The following is a 22,700-nucleotide window of genomic DNA, read 5'->3' on the forward strand; positions in this document are numbered from 1 at the left end:
AGGGCATAGTCTTGCTGCAGCTCTGCGCTTGCAGCATGAGCATACTACTCATTCCGCCATGAGAATACACTGGTCAATAATGTTCCTCACGGCCAATACAAATGTGGCCGCTCAATGAACAGCCGGTTGGTTCTGTACTTGCATCTGATATTGTTGATTACTACCATCACTGTACTACAGACTATTCAATAACAATCTTGCTTGGTACTTGGTTTTTCTCTTTGGTCTCAATTCAGATTGTGTCTTTTTTTGCTCTTGGCATGTTGACACCATTGTGGTGAAGGTCTCTGATTTGGATTTCATTGCTTACATACGTTGCTTAGACCCTGTTCTTGTCCATGTCGTGCCCGGTGTTAGTCAGCTGTGTTTAGCTGGGCTACCACTTGGTGTCATGTTTTCTTCCACAGGTGGCCATACCAGTGTGCAACTTCAGATGTTTCTCTCCTGGGTTCTGATGTGTGTGCTGATATATAACTACTCATGGATATAGCATTGGTAATGAGGAAAATAGAAGTTGTTGAGTATCATGGATGCTAAATTGGTTTGCCTGTTGGAGCAACAGCAGCATCTAATGCAATGGTAGCAGCTTCATATAGAATTGTTACAAAAGTCACTTGAGCTTCAAGTGGACAAATTTTGAGTGTATGAGGCCACTTTCTCTAAGCTTCAGCAACCTCTGCAGTCAATGCCCCCATTTTTCCTCTGTCATTTCCACATTTCAGTGACACTATGTAGGACTGGAACACATATTTGCATTGACTGAAGAAATATTTAATTGCATTTCAAGTCACTGGAGATTCATTGATCCATTCAAGTCACTAGTGTTTTTGTCTTGGGTGTCATCACAAATATTCTTCCTGCTCCACAAATTGACATATCTCTCTTACCATATTGCACTCTCCATTCAGGAGATATGTGCTCTGTTGACTAATTATTATTCCCAAAGAAATCAGGTGGTTACTTACAGGCTTGAGTTTCATCAATAACATAAATACCTGGACAATCATGTTGCTCGTGAGTTACTGACTTGCAACCTGTCATCTACAAGTGCAATGTCACTTGTGCCAATCAAGGCTGCAAGGCTTCATACATGGACTCTTTGATTCATGATGTGGTGTAGCTGACACCCAATCCTGAGATCTACACAGTGGTGCTGAAACTGGACAGCCCATAGTTGGAGAACATCTTAGGTATCATACATTCGTTCAAGATTGTGCAGGTGGCTAGCAAATGACTCATGGTGACACCCAACCTGTGGTAGTTAGTGCACCACCTTACATTCCAGCCCAGCATTGCAGGCTGCAGCAACATTGTGATTCATTATTGTCCAAAGTCTCTATGGTGTCTGAGCCTCCAGTTCCCCTCGTTGATGGTCATGGTGATCATTCCCTTCATGCCCATAGCATTTTTCCGCTCACTCCTGAGCAGACTGTCCAGATTGTTGGGGATCCTGCAGATGCTGTGGCAAATAGGAATGTCTGTGCCCAGTTTGTCAAAGTTGTGGAACCCACTCCCATCCCGCCCTGCAAGTACACAAGGACAATGTATATGTACTTTAGTTGGCTCGTGGTCTCCCCAGACGAATCTTTGATGCATAAATTGTTTCTCATACTTCACGTTTTTCACTGGCACTTCAGTTTCCAGGTGGACAGTAGAGTTACCATTTCTTAGCTGAAGAGGGCACATCTGAGTTGTTCCCATCCTCATGGCATTTGGTGGTCTATGAAGATGGTTCTATTTCTCTTTGTGGGCAGTTCTCAATCACTGTGACCTACAAAAGCATCATGGAGCTCATCATGTTCTTTGTCATGGAACACAGATCTGCTATCAACATTTTCAGCCTCAATGCCTTTACATCATCTGGATTTTCTATTTGCAATGAATTCAAGATCAAATCAACTGCAGTTTATTTCCAGGAACTGGACAATACCTGCACTGTGTTTGCATCTCTTTTTCAGTCAGATTTGGGATGTGCCTCTGGCTTTCAGGCACACATCATCCTAAGGCCAGATGGTACACCTTGTTTTTCCCATTACAGACCAGTCCTGGTTACCTTACATTCTGCCATGAAGCAGGCGCTAAATCATCAAGCCACATGGATCACTCCCCTACTTATCATCACAACACCCACTGGCTCTCTCAGATTCTGTAGAGATTTCTAGACTACAATCAACATTCAATCACAGGTGGAAACTTATCCTACCCCTGGCTGGAATATCTTCTCACCAAATATGCTGGAGGGGAACACAAATCCAAGATCGACCTCATTGATCCTTACCTCCAGTTACCCTTAGATGAGGAATCATAGAACATCATTGCCATTAGTACTACTTTTGGTTTGTACAAGTGTGAGAGGCTCCCATTTGGCATTGCCTCAGCCAGCACAATTTTTCAAAAGTTTCTGAAACAGCTGACACAGCATGGTTTACTTGGATGATTTCATTCTGGTAGAGCCCTGCTACAAGGAGCATTTGCTAAATCTCCATATCCTTTTTACAATCTTGGGGGATGCAGACTTGCACTGCCATTTAGAGAAGTGCGGGTTTTTTCAGCCAGAAGTGGAGTATTTGGGGCACTGGTTCACCAAAGAGGGAACAGGCCAACTGATCGGAAAGTCACCGTGATAGACTCCTTTCCTTGTCCAACAAACTTTCCTAAATTGCAGATGTTTTTGGGAAAAATCGACTATTATTCCAAGTTCTTACTCACGTGGCCCGCATTGCACAACCACTAATTCAGCTATGTACAAGGGTTTTGCTCTACAGCTGGATCCTTGCCTGAGAATGGAATTCTACCCAATTGAAAACCATGCTGAAATCCGCTCACATTATTCTCTCATGGTCACCCGTTGATTGTGGCAGTTGATGCATCTGCATATTGCATCGTGGTGGACTTGGTGCAAAGGAATGGGGATGACTCCAACTAGTCTATAGCTTACCAGTCAAAGACATGAAACCTGCACAGTGCAACTATTCACAGACTGAAAAGGAGGCACTGGGGATAGTGTTTACCATTTAAAAAACTTTATTTTTACCTTTTTGGGATACAGTTTCCCCTAATTACTGATCAAAAGCCATTGATGACATTATCTGGGCCATGCTCCAGCCTCCCGGAGTGAACAGACCAATGCCTCCATCAAGCTTGTGGCACAGCATTCCAGTGCTGATGCATTGTCACATCTACCTGCTGGCCCAAAGGAGGTCTTCTGCTTCCATATCAATACTGAGTGGCAACACATTTTGGACAGTTTCCCATTACAGCTGCTTGTGCCACTGTCACCCTCTGCCAGGACTCCACCCTGCAGCTAGATCCCCACTATATGACCACTGGCTGGCAAACTTACCTCACCCACCAGCTTGGAAATGAATTCAGTTGGAAATGTATTTCTCACAGTTATTGATGAAATTATTCTTTTGCAATCTGAGATGAACATGTATTGAGTGGCCATCCTGGCTGACTTGCACCAACAGGTGTTGAGTCTGTTGCATTGTGGACATTGTGGGATGTCCTGCATGAAGGCACTAGCTTGTTGACATATGTACTAGCCGGGGGTCAATGATGACATTGAAGGAATGGTCCACGGCTGCACGAAGTGTGCTTGCCACTAGTCAGTGCCCTCACAGTCTTTCACCCACAGTCTTTCACCCTCTGCCTGCCCTGGGGCCACATTCATCTTGATCTTCCAGGCCTGTTTTTGGGATCAATGTGATTGCTCATTGTGGATACTTACTTAAAATAGTCACATGTTATATGCATGGCACCCAGAATGATCAGTGCCACCTTCAGTGCCATGGCTCAGGTTTTGGCCATCAAAGGGTGGCATCACACACTGGTCTGTACTAATTTGATGCAATTCATGGAATTTGCTTTTAAAACTTTCTATGAGGCCTATGGCATAAAACAAACCTGCAGCCATCTGTTCCATGATTCCTCAAATAGTGAAGCAGAATGCCTCATTCCAAATGAAAAATGCAGTTGATTCCTCTGCCAGAATGTTAGCCATCATCCTGTTTTAGAGCACTTATCAGCCTATGCTAATTAACAGTCATAGCCCCTTGAGTTTCTCCACAGGTGGCAACTGTGATCCTGCTTCATCTTCTGATATGGCCTCCTTTAGAACCGCAGTCCCATCCCTCCCACTGTTACTCAACTGGAGCAGTTATGTGGGCACATTCTTATGGGAGTACTGAGGCTTGAACACCAGTGACAGTGTGGGGACCCACAGGCGGTTGGTTATGTCAATCCAAACACAGGTGAGGCTTGAGCATCATCACCACAACCAGCTTTGGCTTCAAGTACATGCACTGCATCTGCTGCCACCTCCTTCACTGCCTTCTGGTGACAATATAGCACCACGGCCAGCACCCCTGGTGGCACTCTATGACTCTGCATTGTTGTACCAGTGAACTCTTCTGCATTCACAGAAGTGGAGCTCTCTGGCACGCCCATTGCCAATGTTATCCCAATGGAGGCCGCAACACCCTCTATGCAAAACTGAAGGTTGAAGGGACCAAGTCTTCATCTGTACCTGCATTTCAGCCACACACACTATCTGGGGCATTTCTGCCCAAATGTGCCTGTTTCAGAGAGGAGGGAGCTGACATCCAGCTCCTCAGAAGCTGACAGGAGGAGATGGACCTAGTTGGGCGTTGGAAGGTAGAATCTTGCTGCAGAACATCGCTCCACAATGTGAGTGTACACATGAATACACCAGTCAATAGTGTTCCTTATGTTTAATATAAGTACGGCTGCCCAGCAAACGATCAGTCAGCTAGTCAGTACTGTACGAGTACTCGTGTCTGATATTGTCAATTACTGTCATCACTGTACTATGGACCACTCAATAACAATCTTGCTTGGCCCTTGATCTTTGTCTCTAGTCACAATTTGGATTGTGTCTCTCTTTGCTCTTGGCCTGTTCACACCAAAATTTCAACTTTGCACTTCATTTTTTTACATTAGTTGCTTTCATCATGTCCTTGTCTGTGTTCTAGCCACTGTCAGTTAGCTGTGTTTAGCCCAGCTACTGCTTGGTGTTGTGTTGTCTTCTCCAGGAGGCCCTTCTGCATTGTGGCTTCAGGTGTTTCTCTCCTGGGTTCTGACATGTGTGCTGGTATTTAGCTACTCAAAGATATAGCATTTATTTTCTTCTTTTTGCTCTGTATCAGCTTTCAGAAAATTATTGTTTCTTCTGCGAAGCAGCAGTATTTTTTTGTCAGTGAACAGAGCACTTCTCTGATTTAAACACCTACTTCTTGATGCGACATCACAGCAGAAGTTAACTGGTACATTCTTATGTTCATGCATAGTTGCAGTCTTTCTTTGCACTCTTGTTCTTGCACACATTCTTTTTCCAAACTGGGCTTCAGCACATGTTGTACTATTTCTGATACTTATATGAAGAAAATAAAGATCTTTCAAATCATCTCTGATAAAATAAGTCACGTGGTTGCAGTTCACTATGAAATAGAATTTTTAAGTAAATTTGCATTTATTAATTAAAAATTCTGGGCATTTCTGATTTTTGAAGCAGAATTTGTATCTACCTGGAAAATAATTTTTTTCAGGTTTGTATGAATAACAGACCATTAAATGTGGTATGTTGGTGAATTAATGATCTTTCACATTTTTGTGGAGAAAGATTTAATTTGATGGGAAATGAATGTAAACCACAAGTGAAATATTCCAATTTATCAGATTGTAGTGTACCTATTTTAAGCCGGTAAGAAGGAATAATTATTCACCGTGGAGACTTATTTTATGTGTATTGGATGGGGTAAGAGAGACTTCCATAGAAATCGAAATGAGAGTGAGCACCAGTGGAATTATCAGCTACCTGAACAATGCAGGAGGAGATATACTTTTTATTTGCAGCTTTATAGGATGGAGTGGGTTTTTGCCAAATCCAAGCAATTTGTGCCATTCACACCTTTCAGGAACTCTGGGACCATCACCTGGACTGGCCAGCATGCAGAAGATTTCCTGTCACCTCACATGAACATTCCCACCAGTTAGTTTTCAAATTAGGTTACGAGGGGTTCTTCGTGGCAGTTGCATTGAAGAGAGGGTTTTCATTACCTGTATAAGAGATGAATGACAAACAAGCCCATAATTTTGCATGCCAAAGTATAGCCACAATTAATCCCAAGAAAGAGCATGTTCTGGTTTCCCAAGTTCACAGAGAGTTTGACAAGAATGTCATGTGTAAAGTGCGGTTGATGGTGTGTCACATGATGGTGTGAAAAGTCAAGCATCCACTCCAAAATCAAGGAAGAAATATGTTACAGTATTTTGTTGGTGATTTGTGTAAAAATGGTGTGAGCCAGCTGTTTCTCCAATGCAGTTGACAGCAGAAGGAAGTACGAACTCTGTGGGAACTTCAGAACTATTGTCCCAAAGAGCTGGACTTTACAGGTGTCAAATAAATTTTATTTCAAGTGTGTTGTGTCATTCATCACTGAAAGACTCAAAGGTCTGAAAAAGAACCATAACTTGTACATCTTTTATCTATTTTCCTTTCTGTTTTACAGGTTATGGAGCATTCCCTTGGTAACAATGAGCAAAACTTGTCAAGTTGTTATGTTCTAGCAAAAGGTTAATTACTGAAACTCAAAGCAGATACTGGTAACATTTTAGTATCAGACTGTCTCATAGTGATAGCATGATTTGGAACTGGATCAGTCAGTAATTTTCCTAGAAGAGGTCTAAAGCATGCTGATGCAGTGGTGAAAGCTGTATGAGTATTCTTGAGGACCCACCTGCCCCTACTGGTAATCACTTTTTTTTAAGTAGCCATCAACCTGATGTTGATGGCTACTTAAAGCAATCAGGAGATTGCAAAAGTTGGTTTAAAAATGTGTCTATACTGCATCCATATAATCAAGGCTTTACTGCCCATGTCATGCTTGTCTGCAACTCAATGTGTCATCTTCATCATGAGTAGAAATCTAATCCTTTTCATAATATTTTCAGAAATGCAGTGTTGCGAATGAAAGAGTTATTGGACCGAAACAAGTAGGTCAGGCGAAATGGAAAGTGACGAGTGTGGCCGTGTTGATACTCACATCGGTTTGTGCCCAGCCAGAAAGATGAGTGTGTCGATGAGGATGGCCGGGATGAAGTGGAAGAACAGCAGACAGATGTTGTGCAGCAGGCGGCTCCTCTTCATACTGCCACCCGGGTACCACACCACGCCATTGAGCGGCACGCGCTCTGTGATCTTCCTGCCCCGCTCGATGATCTCTGCCCATGAAATTTGGAACTCGGAGCTGGAAGTCATGTTCACAATGCTCTTCTCTTTATCCCTGGAAGCATAGTTCTGTGGTTAGAGTTTTCCATTTGGCCATTACCTCAAAAGGCAGTTTTAAATGTACAGAAGCAACACCACAGCATACAAGCCTATAGCATGTCTCTGAAGGAAACATATCTAATGTATATCCATACATATCACTAAATTAAGGTAACCCCGTGAAAACTGTGGTAGGGAAGGAGAATGGCCGACTTCGGTTTATTGGGGGAGTTTTAGGAAAGATTGGTTCACCTGTACAGGATGCGGGTGTAACTTATTCTTGAGTACTGCTCGAGTATTTGGGATGTGTACCAGATTAGATTGAAGGAAAACGTCGAAGTAAATCAGAGGCGGGCTGCTAGATCTTTTGCCGGTAGTTTCGAACAACACGTAAGTGTTATGGAAATGCTTCGGTAACTCAAATGAGAATTCCTGGAGGGAAGGCGACGTTCCTATCGAGAAACGCTATTGAGAAAATTTTGAGAACCGGCATTTGAAACTGACTGCCAAACGATTCTATTTCCACCAATATATATTGCTCGTAAGGACCACAAGATGCGAGAAATTGGGGCCCATAGGGAGGCATATAGATAGTCGTTTTTCTCTCGCTCCATGCGAGGGAAACAGAAAAGAAAATGGCTAGTACTGGTACAGCGTACCCTAAGCCACGCGCCGTTCGGCGGCTTGGGGAGTATCTATGTAGATGTAGATGTAGATAGGTAGACAGATTCACGAGCATTGTTTGTGTATGTAATTTATTTCCATTACGTCAGTCTGTGTGTGTATGTCCGACCCTAGATACTAGACGACCAAAATGGTTCAAATGGCTCTGAGCACTATGCGACTTAACTTCTGAGGTCATCAGTCACCTAGAACTTAGAACTAGTTAAACCTAACTAACCTAAGGACTTCACACACATCCAGGCCGAGGTAGGATTCAAACCTGCGACCGTAGCGGTCGCGCGGTTCCAGACTGTAGCGCCTAGAACCGCACGGCCACTCCGGCCGGCTACTAGACGACCACCGTATTATTGCACCTGAGAGTGAGAGCACTTCGGTCGGTTACTGAAGCCCATCAAAACGTCCTCTGCTTGTTCATGAAGCTTTTCGGACTTTCCACGTAGTATGTCGAAAAAACTGATATGGTTTTTGTTTACTGTGATGTCACCCCGTGGGTCAGATGACTGCCACACGAGACAAAGTCCAAAAATATCATGGTTGGGTAGTAATTAGTGCAAAGCTGGAGCGGCTTATTAGTTATACCTACATCTATATACATACTCTGGAAGGTACCGTGTACGGTGGATAGTGGGGGGTACGTTGTACCACTGCTAGTCATTCCATTTTTCTGTTGCACTCGCAAATGGAGCAGGGAAAAAACGACTCTATACATGCTATACGTGCTTCCACACGAGTCCTGATTTCTCTTACCTAGTCTTCACGGTCCTTCCACGATATGTATACTCCTAGCAGTAGAATCGTTCTGCACTCTATCGCCAATGAACGTATATAAACTTTCTCAATAGGGTTTCACAAAAAGAATGTCTCCTCCCGTCCAAAGATTCCCGTTTGAGTTCATGGAGCGTTTCCACAATACTTGCTTGTTGATCGAAATTACCGGTAAGAAATCTAGCAACACGCCTCTAATTGCTTTGATGACTTCCTATAATCCGATCTGATGGGGATACCAAACACTCGAGCAGTACTTAACAATGGGTCGCACACCATTTCACGCCGCATTGCTACTGTACGCCTAGATATTTAACTGACGTAATTGTCAGCTGCAATCCATGCAAGATGATCCGGATTTAAATGATCCGCAAGCTTGACAAGGATCACAAAAATATTAGCGTACTCTCCAAAATGATGACTGAGGAAACTTATGATTACTAAATGAGGCACAAATCACAATCATTCTTTAGATATGCACTTCAGAGCCCATGTTTACTGGACATTTTTTTATTGTTTTGGTGTAAGGAACCTGTCCTCCAAATTTTTAAAACGTCATTCTGAAACACCTTTTAGATAAATATCTACATATACTCTGACAGCATCTGATTTCTTTTCACTCTTCTGTGTTACGTGTACCCATAATTTAAGAGTGCAGCAGCCACAATGGCGTCTATGCAGAAGAAACCGCAATGCGTTTTGTGGTTTCATTAAACACGGTCGCCTGTTATAGTTCAGCAACAGTTCGGAAGTGCCAATGGTCGACATCCGCCAGATGTGAATAGCATCAGTGGATGGTCTGATAAGTTTAGGGAGACTGGCAGCGTTGCTGACAAGGCAAGAAGCGCTAGAGCTGGAGTGAGTGACGTCCCCGTTGATACTGTGTGTACATGGAATTTCAACTCAATTCGCGGAAATCGACGCGTCGTGTTTCGAGCGACATGGGCATACCTCAGAACGTTATGGTCAAGATTTTACATAAAATGCCGCATTTCCATGCATACAAAGTGCAATTCCTACAAGCTGTGAAGCCGGACGATAGGCTCCGAGGTGCTGAATTTGCTAGTAACATGCTGGAATGAATCGATGCAAACAACAGTTACCCAATAAAGTACGTTTTTCCGATGGAGCCACTTTTCACAACTCTGGGATAGTAAACGGGCATAATATTCGGATCTGGAGGTCGGAGAACCCGCATATCGTGGTACAGCTCATAAGGGACAGCCGGAAACTTCACGTGTGGTGTGGCTTAATGCACAACACAAATATTTGGCCGCTCTTTTTGATTGAATCTACCATTAAGTTTGCCCCCTGCAGTGAGTCGTCGGCGCGGCTATGTGGAGGACCCGGGTTCCTTTCCCGGTACTGCCAAGAATTTTTCTTTGGTGGGAGGAATGGAACGGGATGCACTCAGCCTCGTGACGTCAACTTCCAAGAATTTTCTATGCCACTCATAAATCTACTTGTGCATAAGCGGCTTCTTGCTCAGTCGACTGCGGAATGCACGTTCCACTTGAAGAGTGCATTGACTTCGCACAAATATAGTCGCCATATTGCTACAAACAAACAACAGCGGAGCTGTGTCAAAACTCTGTCCAGTGACATGCGCAAAGTGTTTCTATATTTTATGGTTGGTAACAAACAAGTGAAATCCGTTTCTTATTTTTAAACCACCCGCATAGTCTCTGGCTAATATTGTACATTTTTGGCACTCAGTCTCGTACACCGCACTATTTATTTTGCAGTATTTGTTATTTATTTTGCATGATTTGTTGTCTTGTGAAGTGGAAATGGCTTTGAAATCAGCGGAACGCACGTCCGTCTGGGAATTACTGGAAGTATACAGCGGTTGCTAACCTTATGGTGTGTTAAACGAGTATAGTAATCGCTAAAAGAAAACGGTACAATACGGTTAATTGTTGTGGAAATACAGGGAAATGTATCTGGAAGAATTTGAGCCTCAATTAGTACAGAAATTAAACTTATCGCGGGCAAATTATAGCACAGATCTGGAAAGAATTACGAGTGCTTCGAAAATCAGAGCTGGTCCTGACGAGCTACTAGAGGCAGCGCATCGGTATTTTGATAGCAGGAACGTTTTGCAAGGGCAGGGAATTTTTAGCGCAGTTCAGATACAAATAAGTGTACTTGTTTTTAAAATTGGATTTAAATGAATAAATATTATGCAGATTCAATTGCAGTTGCCGGTGTAACCATTTGCAAAATACATCCACGCTCAGAAAGTTCCAATAATCATTTGGATCGCTTATACCCAAGTCACTCAGAAAATTTCATAGCGTCAATCTTCCTCTCTTCTTGTACCACTTAGTCATCAGTCTACGCTTCCTGTTTCCCTTATGAGACTGAAAAGCCAGTCCAAGAGCCAAATAACAGCCCGTGTCCGTATCTGACACTAATATTGCGCAATATCGATTCGCTCTGGAGCGAACGGGTCATTAGGCTGAATATTATTATCCAGTATTACTGATAGTCTACGCACACCTAGGGGTCGCTTCAGCCGGCCATCAATAATGTGAGTCGGTGTTATAGAAAATATATGACGTATTTCTGCTTCTGTTGCTGAAAAAATGGACGTCCTTTCTAATCATTACTGTCGCGTTTTTCATGAATGAAACGTATGTTTTTCTTCAATCGGCCTATAGTATTCTGACACTTGGAAATACTGAGTGAAACACGTACTAAAATTACTAGTGCAAGCGGTTATGATCATTCACGTTGCCAGTCGTTAGGCACGAACATGTTCCAAAATCGTAACGCATCTCCACTTACCCATTAGCAACATAATTCCACGTAGCAATCATTATTCCGTTCACTGCGATATCGACAGGCAGGTAGTCAGCATAGCCGTTCTGGTCGCAGTACATCGTACGGATCACACCCTTGCCTGCTCCGATCAGCAGACCCGTTGGTCCGTTTATATTGTCTGTCCATCCCGGTAGAGGTTCCTTCCATATCGGAATCACTGGAAAAAATAATACTGGGTCAAGGTCTAAATTTAAACACACAATGTGAAGCGTATTTTACACCTCATAATTTTTTTTAAAGTAATCAGTTTAGAAGCACTTGTGGAGAGGTTCAAGCTTAAGCGAAATATTTATTATTTGTTTTGAACTCACCTACAGAAGGCCGGAGTATCAACACTGGTAAGCCTTTCTCCATCGCTTCGACGCAGAGACCTTCTGCGAGGGCCTTTGTGAAGGCGTAAGTGTTCGGAAGATTTCCCAAAACACTGTGGAATAGACATAGTCATGATAATTAAGGGCCCATTATTGTCAGGCTTAATTTCTTTTAATTATAATGTAGTAATGATATAGCGATAAAACAAAATATATATGCAGATGTATAAATTGGATACGAAATTAAGTGAGGACGTACTAATTATCGCACTTGTGATAAATTACGATGCTAAATTCACCAAGGTACCTTATCTCTCCTCGCAACCTATTAGCATCCGGGATGCATCACCTAATGCGATTTTTGACTTGCTCACGCCTTGTGGCCTAGGTATGTACGACCGCGAACCGCCAACCATCAGCCAAATTGACCTTGTCGATGTTCTGAGCGTCCATTGGTGGAGTTCCACCGCTGATGCCAATATTACATGAAGTGCGGTGAGCAGAGGTACAAGGTTGAGGCAGATTCCAGAGGAAGCACTCCTAAATCTGATAATCCATGTAACTCACTGTCGATCGTAGAAGAATCTTTTTTCGTTTCTGTGTGCTGAATGGTCTTTCAGCCTACGCCACAGATTTACACAGCGAAAAAAAAAAACATTTTTACAGTAACGCTGTTCTTGCTCAATAAATCTACAAAGAGCGCCACGGGGAAAGTGATTAATCCGGCAACGGGGGTAAGCTAGGCAGTCAACTTAACAAGAAAATGTCGTAGGAGGCAATAAGGAAAGTCGGCAGAGCACAAAAGACTTGCTTTTTACTCATTCCCTTTATTTCGCGGCAAAAACTTTTAAAGAGAATGGCTCGAAATCTAAGGATACCAGACTGCCTGTTGTTACCTTCTCTCTCTGCTTTCTAAAGGCCACTGGACCGTGAATAGCATTGCACAATATTTCCAGATGTCCAGTAATATCGAACGTGTGGGGGTTAATTAAAAGGCTGCGCAGTGACAGGGAGTACTTTTTAAATATACAGCACTCGTCGGATATATCTTACCGTCTGTAGCAGTATTGACAACGTTCTTCCCAATCTCTCGTGCGCTACAGGTTCTGGACATCTTTGTGTCCAACAGTTCTTTGTTGCTTCTGTTGTTTCGAAAACAGACTGTATCAAAATGTACAAATCATTGCCAGCATTGTGGGATGATAAGGCAGGTGAGCACAAAAACAGAAATATTAAGAAAGAATCGTACAAGTTGTTGTTCACAACATACGTAGAACGGCACCCTACAGCCACGAAGGAAGAAGTTTTAAAAGCTAATTAATGAAAAGTTTTCACTAAAAGTATATATAGATATTTATGTATGAGTATACATTACTTACCTGAATATAATCCCTTAGTGCACGTATTATTGCGTGACACATTTCCATAGCTGTGTCTCAAATACTTTGATTGAAACTGCGCTAGCGAAGTCTTCGAAATAATTGCCATTAGCAAGGTATCGTAGAATGGAGGTATGATAAAACTTGTCATGACGTCGCAAATCTGATGTCGACGTCCCCCATGTTAGTAGCCCCAAACGTTAGCTTCTGGTGAAAGTGTTTTGATAAAAAAAAGACAACTTGTATTGTTTACATGGATACTAGTCGTTCTGATTGTAGTCTAAAGTGTAAAGGAATCACATTTCACTCGTAAGTGGATCAGTCCAAGCGATATTTCATTTACATATATATATATATATATATATATATATATATATATATATATATATGATTTTAGTTGCGTTGGTTACTTTTACAGTGACGGCCGAAGTGGCCGTGCGGTTAAAGGCGCTGCAGTCTGGAACCGCAAGACCGCTACAGTCGCAGGTTCGAATCCTGCCTCGGGCATGGATGTTTGTGATGTCCTTAGGTTAGTCAGGTTTAACTAGTTCTAAGTTCTAGGGGACTAATGACCTCAGCAGTTGAGTCCCATAGTGCTCAGAGCCATTTGAACCGTTTTTTACTTTTACAGTAATGGTTTTATTTCTGCAATTTGACTTTAGATCTTCTATCAACACCAATCGAAGAGCGCTCTAGTTGAACGCTGTGACAAGGGAATATTGCAAACCACCCAGACGTAGCAAAATACCTTCTCCACATTTTCGGGAAGAGGACATAGACGGAACATTAGTTTCATCATTCTGTATTCAGGAAGATGCTGGGTTGTGAAAGTAACTTTTTCACATCACATACTTCGCTTCTTGTTTGTCAGAAACGTGTAACAAAAAGAAAGTTTCATTAGCGAGACCAGTGGGTCGTATTGCTGGATCAAATATGGTTTTAAGACCAAAAAACATCTGAAGAAACCTTTCGAACGTTGTAATATTTATTATTTGTAACAGCTGTTGCGTGGACGCGGCAGAAATTAAGGATAAGAAGCAATAGCAGACTGTAGTCTGCTAATATTTAAGAGCTGCTGTTATGGCAGCGCCAGCTTCAAAGCAAAAAATGGTTCAAATGGCTCTGAGCACTATGGGACTTAACTGCTGAGGTCATCAGTCCCCTAGAACTTAGAACAACTTAAACCTAACTAACCTAAGGACACCACACACATCCATGCCCGAGGGAGGATTCGAACCTGCGACCGTAGCGGTCGCGCGGTCCCAGACTGTAGCGCCTAGAACCGCTCGGCCACTCCGGCCGGCCAGCTTCAAAGCAGTGTACAGTGTTAACTACGTAGCGTCATCCCCCGTCTGCTGTATCTCCATGTATGGTAACGTAGCAGATGAATGCTGAATTGGTGGAGTTGCATCTCTCACTGATGTGTGCGGTTTTTTTTTTTTTTTATTACCATTGCGACAACCCTTTTCCAGTACTGCATCAAACGTTGGACCATCAACTCGTAAAAAGTCATGATATCTTCTGTTTCATTCAACCTCAACTCTCCCAACAAGAATGATTTTAAAAAATCAACTAACCAGTTGCAGGTATAAAGGTTTATTAACACTCATTGAAAAAATGGTTTCAACAATTGTAACATTGTCTTCTTCAGAAGTACATGGACGCGTAAATTCACATACTGGGGACAAAAAATTTTAGAGCAAAGAAGTTCGTGTCAAGAAACATAGTATCTGTGAACATCAGTAAAACCAAACAAAGTCCATTAAAAGACATTCCCAATGGAGCTGAGCTAAGCCTAAACGTCTTCACATTAAAATGTACGTAGAACTGAAAGGCAGTGAAACGACTCTTATGTGGCTGGTGCACGCGGCGACCTCACAACAAACACAAATACCATATTTTGCTTTGTAGTTCCTGGCACTTGGCGTGATATATCCAACGTTTTATTTAGAATTTTTTTCCGAAAATCGAGTCCATGAAGAAAGACCGTCAGAATTTTTCCCGTATTTTGCGTATAACTATTGATTTGATTTGTTTTAACCAGGGAGACTAAACCACAGTGGTCTTTGTGCCCTATTGCACGCACCGAAACTGAATTTATTGAGCAGTGTTTCTCCCTGCCTTTTCAGTAAAGCCGACCAGTACTCTTAAAGAATAGTAGGAATGCTGTTATTAGATCTCTGTTAGTCACAATCTCTTCAGGAACTAGTGACCCAAGTATTTTGTGTCTTTGATCGCCAGTGCTTCGCTTTGCAAGAGTAAATGTGATGCGGTTTCATCTCCAGCATCTTATAGTATGCACTTACGAGCTTCTTAGTCTGTTCCCATGACGTATAGAAGTTTGTTAAAGTCCCCATGCCAGCCATTAAACGTACCACGAGTTTAATAATCCTCCTGCACATGTCCAGGATTACAGAAATTCTCGTTAAACATGTTTCGGCATCATTAGCTTGCCATGTTTTAGTTTTTGGGTTTTAGTACAGCGTTCTCGATCCGAGCGCTCTACGTATTTTAGATTTTACCATCCCCTTGATGATGGTTATACCAGATTGCGGTAAAACAAAGGGGAGTCATCGTCCCTGGCTAGCTCATCAGTTTGTTCACTTGCAATAATATCTGAGTGACCAGCGACCCACAGTGGGTTTACACTGTAGCTTTTCACTAACATCACAAGGGCTTCACGGCATTCTGCAACGACCTTTCATCTCAGTGCAGGGACTGATAACGATTTCAGAGCTACTTGGCTGTCTGAATGAACGTAGATGCTACGACCCTTGTAACACATATGTATAATCTCGTCTGCGCGTACTCAGATGTCGAATGTCTCTGTCTAGAATAGCATGCCCAGCTTCTCTAGAGACAATGGGCTCTTCGGTCAATGCTGTACCGCTATACTCGACCCCAACACCTTCGTCTGTTTTCGACCCGTCAGTAAACCAGACGATGTCAGCTGCACGGTATCGTGGTTATTTTTTTTTTTTTCACTGCTCCCTACTACCTATTGTTCCATACAAAGGTCTGTTGAAGCATTTGGGATTATTTTACACCCAGTGAGCATTTTCCTGACGATTCCCATATCTACCACATTCATTATATTAGCGCAGGGTTCTTGATACCGTAAGATTTCCAGCTTTTAATCTATGTGACGACAACACTTGCAGCAGCAATGAGAAGCATTTTGTAAGTGAGTTGTTCTACAACACCCCGACAGGCGGCAGCTGAACTATACCTGTGGGACGAAGATCGGCTGTAGGTAACGGAACACTGCATACAGGTGCACGGTCTCACCTCCCGTGTGAGAGGGAGTTACGGATCTTTCCCAAACCGACTATTAAGCTAAGCAAGAGACACAGGGGATGGACTTACCTTTTGGTCATCGAATTGCAGATGTCGTCGCTCATGTTTTCGCAGAATTTTATCGTTTTGTGTGGGTCTGCGGGAGGCGGGTACGCTTTCTCGTGGAGGACTTTCTCCTCCAAGTGGCAATATGCCGTTGAGATGTAGACGAACGCCTGGAAAATAGAGCAAGGTGTTGCAGGTACAACAGAGATGGCGCCAGTTTGAAGCAATAGGTAAAGTCAACAACTGAGTAGAACAGGAGCAGCAGCTTCCGTCAAAGTACCGTCAACTAGGACGACTTTCAATGGTCAATTCACGCGTTTTCAGTACTGTCACGCGTTTTTAGGTCTTGCCGGTGTTTTAGCTTTCGTCTTGAAGGTGACGATTTCTGGGATTCAACAGAAGTGCCTAGCCTTTCTTATTTGTTCATGTCTGAATGAAAATTACTTGTTTTACTCAGTAGAATATAATAATATACAGTGTAACCTCGCAGAACGAGCATAATTCGTTCCAGAATATTACTCGCAGTGAGAAACACTCTTTAAGCGAAAAAATTTATCCCATAAATTAATATAAAATACGATAGTGCGTTCCATATAGAAAAAGTACTAAACGTTTTATCTTATTCACGTCATTTATTCAAAAAAGTTACGCATACAGTGTTATTTACTTTATTATTCACGATACATAACTAATTCTTTTTTACTAGGAAGCTATCTGTAGTCATTTGTTTCTGCCGATACTTCTACACTTGGCGAAAATGCGACACTGGGTCACCGTCACGTAAATTGGTAACGCTCGTAGTCACTGCTTCATTGGGGTGCGGGTTTTCATTGTACGCTGCAACTGATTCCCATGCTTTCGCATTTCTCTTATTGCCCCAGAAGATTGCTGCTTTGTTGTTATCGCCTCCTCCTCCTCCTCCTCCTCCTCTGAAGCACTCGTCTCAACAACTTCCTGCTATGGAACACACTGCAACTCCATAACTTCTTTGGTGGTCATTCCGTGGCTGTGATCTTCCGCAAGCTCACTGATATAATTGTTACCCTAGCCCCATGCTCTTGGCCAAAGACTCAATCTCGTAGACTACACGCTCCAGAGGTACTGACTCAAATGCCAAGGCTTCTTCCGAGCAGAAGTAAGGGTTCTCTTGGCAACCCCTTCGCACGCCTTTTCGATCATTTTGACGCAGGCAACGATGTTGAAGTGATATTTCCAAAACTCTCTGAGAGTGGTAGCTTCAGTCAACTCAAAGCAATGCTCGAAGAGTGCTTTAGTGTAGATCTTCTTAAAGTTAGAAATAATCTTCTGGTCCATAGGCTGGAGTGTCGGAGTGGTGTTGGGAGGCAGAATTGGATCTTGATGGATTGAAATTTTTCAAGGAGGTGGGCTTGTGGGCCTGGGGAATGGGCAGGAGCGTTGTCCATAACAAGCAAGACATGGAGTGGCAGATTCATCTCAAGCAAATATTTTTTTCACCGAAGGACCAGACCTATACAATGTTACAGGATGCCTGTGGAGAGTCTGTTCCTCACTACAGCACAGATCGAAGGTGGTTTAAAATGTTTAAAGAGGGGAGACAATCAATTTCAAAAAATGGTTCAAATGGCTCTGAACACTATGGGACTTATCATCTGTGGTCATCAGTCCCCTAGAACTTAGAACTACTTAAACCTAACTAACCTAAGGACATCACACACATCCATGCCCGAGGCAGGATTCGAACCTGCGACCGTAGCGGTCGCGCGGTTCCAGACTGTAGCGCCTAGAACCGCAAGGCCACTGCGGCCGGCGGAAGGTAGAACAGGGAACGTGAGTCCCTTTTAGTTTTGAAAAGCCAGCTCCACAATGGCGTAGTGAAGTCGCGCTGCAGGAGTTACGCCGGCAACCATTTAAAGGGGTGGCAGAAAGGAGGACAGTGACCCCGGGCCAGGTGATTCAAGCTGGAGGGCAGCCTGTAGCGAGGGCATCGGTACAAGAGCAGAGAAGGAGCTTTAGAAAACTGCGTTTCGAAATTCCAGCGGGATACGAACAAAAGCAAGTGACACGTTTTCGTCCAGTGAGTGCAACACATGGAAAGGTCAGTGTACTTAGGCATCTAGAACGGGCACAAAACGTCCGATTGGCGGAAACTCACTAGGAAGAAGAAAACTACTGAATTTTCGATGCAGTTTGATGGAAGGGACGTTGCGATTGGTAGAGGGTGTTTCTACAAAATAAGAGGAACGCTCGTATTGGTCGAAAAAAGCCGTGATGTGAAAAGGTACCCAAGTGGAGGGAGGCAGTTCTGCCATGAGTAGGACAAGAGAGAAATTTTGTGTGGGGGGACTCTTCTCTGAACTGGCGTCAAGTGCAGAATGGAGCGCTTAACGCTCCGTACGACGCAGAGAAGAAGTTGGTGTGGAGGAGGAGGAGGAGATTAGTGTTTAACGTCCCGTCGACAACGAGGTCATTATAGACGGAGCACAAGCTCTGATTAGGGAAGGATGGGGAAGGAAATCGGCCGTGCCCTTTCCAAGGAACCATCCCGGCATTTGCCTGAAGTGATCTAGGGAAATCACGGAAAACCTAAATCAGGATGGCCGGACGCGGGATTGAACCGTCGTCCTCCCGAGTTGGTGTGGACACTGCGTTCACAGCAGCTGCACTCCAGCTAAAATTAGCTGTAGCAACATTTAGCTCCAACTGTCGAGAAACGAACCAGCCAGATTAGTTAACTGTTCTTGCGAGAACTGAGAGGGCACTATAATATGCACACTGCTCCAACCATGCGCGTGTATATCGCCACATAATAAGACTAGGGCTGAGTACATGTTTTCTCGCATAACGAGAAACATAGGAAAAGTTTCTGCTGGAAAGTTCAGCAAAGGCCAGATTAGTTTTGTAGGAATTTCAGTGGGAGAGAGCGGCCTTGCAGACAGTAGCACGTCGCAGCTTAAGGTAAATACCGGGTGCAGAGGCGTAAATTTTGTTGGTTTACCAGCTTTAATCCACTGTAAACTCGAGCGGCCTTGGGTAACCTTGCGATCAAATTTGTCACTTGACTAACTATTCACCGTAGACTTGATTGTCATCCTAAATAGTACCGAACTTTGAAGCGGAATCGGACGATTGTCGTAGTAGTGACCAACATCATAACGTATGTGTAGGAGCAATTTTGTAAAGAAAGGTCCAATTATACTTTCATATTATTGTGTTTAGGATTAATGTTCTTTCAGAGAGTTAATATTTAACATTGTTGTGTATAAACTTATTTCAGTTTTTGATGTTGGCAAGATGCGTTATCCATTGCGCTGTTTTTATGTTGGCGAGTTGAAAACTGTGTTAAAAGCTGTAATGTGGTGAGAAATATTGCGACATTAAACTTGTCATTTCACCTCACACAGTTGTTCTCAATTCAAAAATAAGCAAAACAAACCCCCGCAACCTTACATGGTGTTCGTATTGTCGAACGTTTCCCCCACCACGCGCGAACGGCTGGTAACGTCACGCTAAATCGTCCGCCCCCCCCCCCCCCCCCCCCAGGGGGTCCACAACTCTTTTGTGGATACGTGTGTAGCGAGCACGGGACCCTGAGCTAATGTGGCCCTCCTTCCTTTCCGGGCTGTGTACCTTCCTTTTCCGCATCCTTCCCTATACCCCATCTTCGCCCCCCCCCCTCCCCTCACCTCTGGCTCTTTCCTTCCCTTTCTCCCCCTCTGGGAGTATGGTTTGTGCCTACGTCCGGAGATGGACGCTCATAAATGTAACACATTCTTCGCCTTCTCTGCTGCATGTCTTCATTCTTCCTTTGTCCTTAACTTTTCCTTACCTCTTCTCTTTACCCTTTTCTACGCTGCGGCGTTTGAGACCTCTCTTCTTTCCTCTCCCTTTCTTTGTTTTTCCCTTTCTCTTTCTTCCTCCCTGTGCGTGTCTGAAGGCCGACCCACGCATTTTCATGCGTAGCCGGTGACGGGGTAACGCGTAATTCCCCGCCCTGGGTAGACAGGTAGGACACGTACGTACCCCCTGGTAACAGCCAGGCCCAGGGAGGGGTGATTACCCGAACTGATACCTTCCGAAAGTGCCGATTGGTCCCTCCGTCCGTTTCTTGGGAGGTGTGACCTGAGGTGTGAACAATCACCTAAGGCGGGAGTGCCCTCAGAGAGCGCCCCCACAAGGGAGGAGCGCACCATCGGAGACGCCAGTAATCATGGGGGATTCTTCCGCAATGGTTTCTTCATCTTCCACTATGTCCGCTCACAAGCGTAAGTTCACTGAGTCTCAGCCACAGACAGTTCTTCCATCGTTGCCACAGTTCCTTGTTGTTGCTCGGTCTGATGAAGGTCACGACTTCTCCACCGTCAACCCTTTCATTATTCAGAAAGGTGTCGACGCAATTGCAGGTCCTGTAAAGTCTTGTTCCAGATTACGGAATGGCACCTTGTTGTTAGAAACAAACAGTGCCCTCCAGGCACAAAAATTGCTGCGTACTTCACTGCTCCACACCTTCCCTGTCCGGGTGGAAGCGCACCGCACCTTAAATTCCTCACGTGGAGTCGTTTATACTCGCTCCCTCGACGGATTGTCCGACGAGGAAATTCAACACTACCTGTCTGACCAGGGCGTAACGGCTATTCATAGAGTCATGAAACGGGTTGACACGAACATCATTCCAACCCGTACTGTCTTTTTGACATTTGACAAAGTTCAACTCCCATCGAAAATCAAAGTGGGCTATGAGATAATTTCCGTTCGCCCTTACATCCCAAACCCTACGCATTGCTATCAGTGTCAGCGGTTCAATTACACCAGCCAGTCATGTTCCAATCTGGCCAAATGTGTTATGTGTGGCAAGGATGCCCATGAGGGTGCTTGTCCACCTCCATCCCCTCGTTGCATCAACTGTATGGGTGACCACGCTGCTTCCTCTCGAGATTGCCCCATTTTTAAAGACGAAAAGCTCATTCAGGAAATCAGAGTGAAGGAAAAGGTGTCGACCTTTGCTGCTCGAAAATTATTCCACAGCCGAAAGCCCACTGTGCCTCAGACAGGAAAATACAGCACTGTCCTTGCCTCTCCTTGGCCAACAAAGGAGGCGGCCACGCAGACTTGTGATCTCACCTTTAGTGACATGGTCGTCAGATCGACCAGCGCAGAGATCGCCTGTTCAACCTCCCCACTTTCGCCTGCTCCATCTATGGCTCACCCTTCATCGGGTTCTGCTAAATCTCGATCCCATAAGTCAGACACCCGGACTTCCATAAAAGAGCACACTCGTGAAGATTTTTTACGTACCTCAACTTCACAACCATCTGTTCCTCCTTCATCTAAACATCATGTTTCCAAGAAGGCTAATAAGAAACCCAGCTCTTCTCCGCCACGGCGTGTCTCATCTACAGCACCACCTGGCGGTAACCGCCCTCAGCCGTCTTCTGTGTCGCCGAGGCACACTGCTGGCGGCCGATCAACCGGCCGATCGCTGGTGGCAGGAGCTGCTTCTGAACAACCTATGGATCAGGATCTTCTGCCTTTGGCTGAGTGCCATTCCACGCTGTCGGTCACAAGCTCTAAGCAGTCGTTGAGTTGACGGCAACCTTGGTCACGTTCTTCCATTTTCTGTCCACCCTGTGTCCATTATCCATTGGAATATCCACGGAATTCGAGCCAATCTGGATGAATTGACGATCCTCTTACGATCCTACTTGCCGGTCATCTTCTGTCTTCAGGAAACAAAGCTGCATCCCCACGACCGCTTTGTCTTCCCCCATTTTCAGTCAGTCAGATTTGATCTCCCCTCTGTTGAAGGCATTCCAGCACATGGAGGACTCATGATTCTTCTCCATAATACTCTCCATTATCACCCAATCCCCTTAAACACTTCCTTCCAAGCAGTCGCTGTCTGTCTTTCCCTTTCTGGATACACCTTCTCTGTTTGTACTGTATACATTCCATCATCCACATCAATGGCACGAGCTGATCTCCTTCATCTTCTTGGTCAGCTTCCACCCCCCTATTTGCTGGTTGGGGACTTCAATGCCCACCACCCGCTTTGGGGATCCCCACATCCTTGTCCGCGTGGCTCACTATTGCTAGACGTCTTCCACCAAGCGGATCTTGTTTGCCTCA

The 22,700-nt window shown here is 44.1% G+C and overlaps 1 protein-coding gene across 1 annotated transcript in view; it reads right to left on the bottom strand.

Annotated features, from left to right (window-relative positions):
- Positions 1 to 22,700, bottom strand: part of LOC126419008 (putative fatty acyl-CoA reductase CG5065) — a 251,137-nt gene that overhangs the window by 11,807 nt on the left and 216,630 nt on the right. Inside the window, exons 4-7 of the mRNA XM_050086060.1 lie at positions 16,620 to 16,765; positions 11,875 to 11,987; positions 11,528 to 11,720; positions 7,065 to 7,304 (exon numbers count right to left, since the gene is read on the bottom strand). Coding sequence (XP_049942017.1) covers positions 7,065 to 7,304; positions 11,528 to 11,720; positions 11,875 to 11,987; positions 16,620 to 16,765 — 692 coding nt within the window. The remainder of the gene's footprint in view (positions 1 to 7,064; positions 7,305 to 11,527; positions 11,721 to 11,874; positions 11,988 to 16,619; positions 16,766 to 22,700) is intronic.

This window comes from Schistocerca serialis, chromosome 9 (genome assembly GCF_023864345.2).
Source record: "Schistocerca serialis cubense isolate TAMUIC-IGC-003099 chromosome 9, iqSchSeri2.2, whole genome shotgun sequence".
Lineage (NCBI taxonomy): Eukaryota > Metazoa > Arthropoda > Insecta > Orthoptera > Acrididae > Schistocerca > Schistocerca serialis.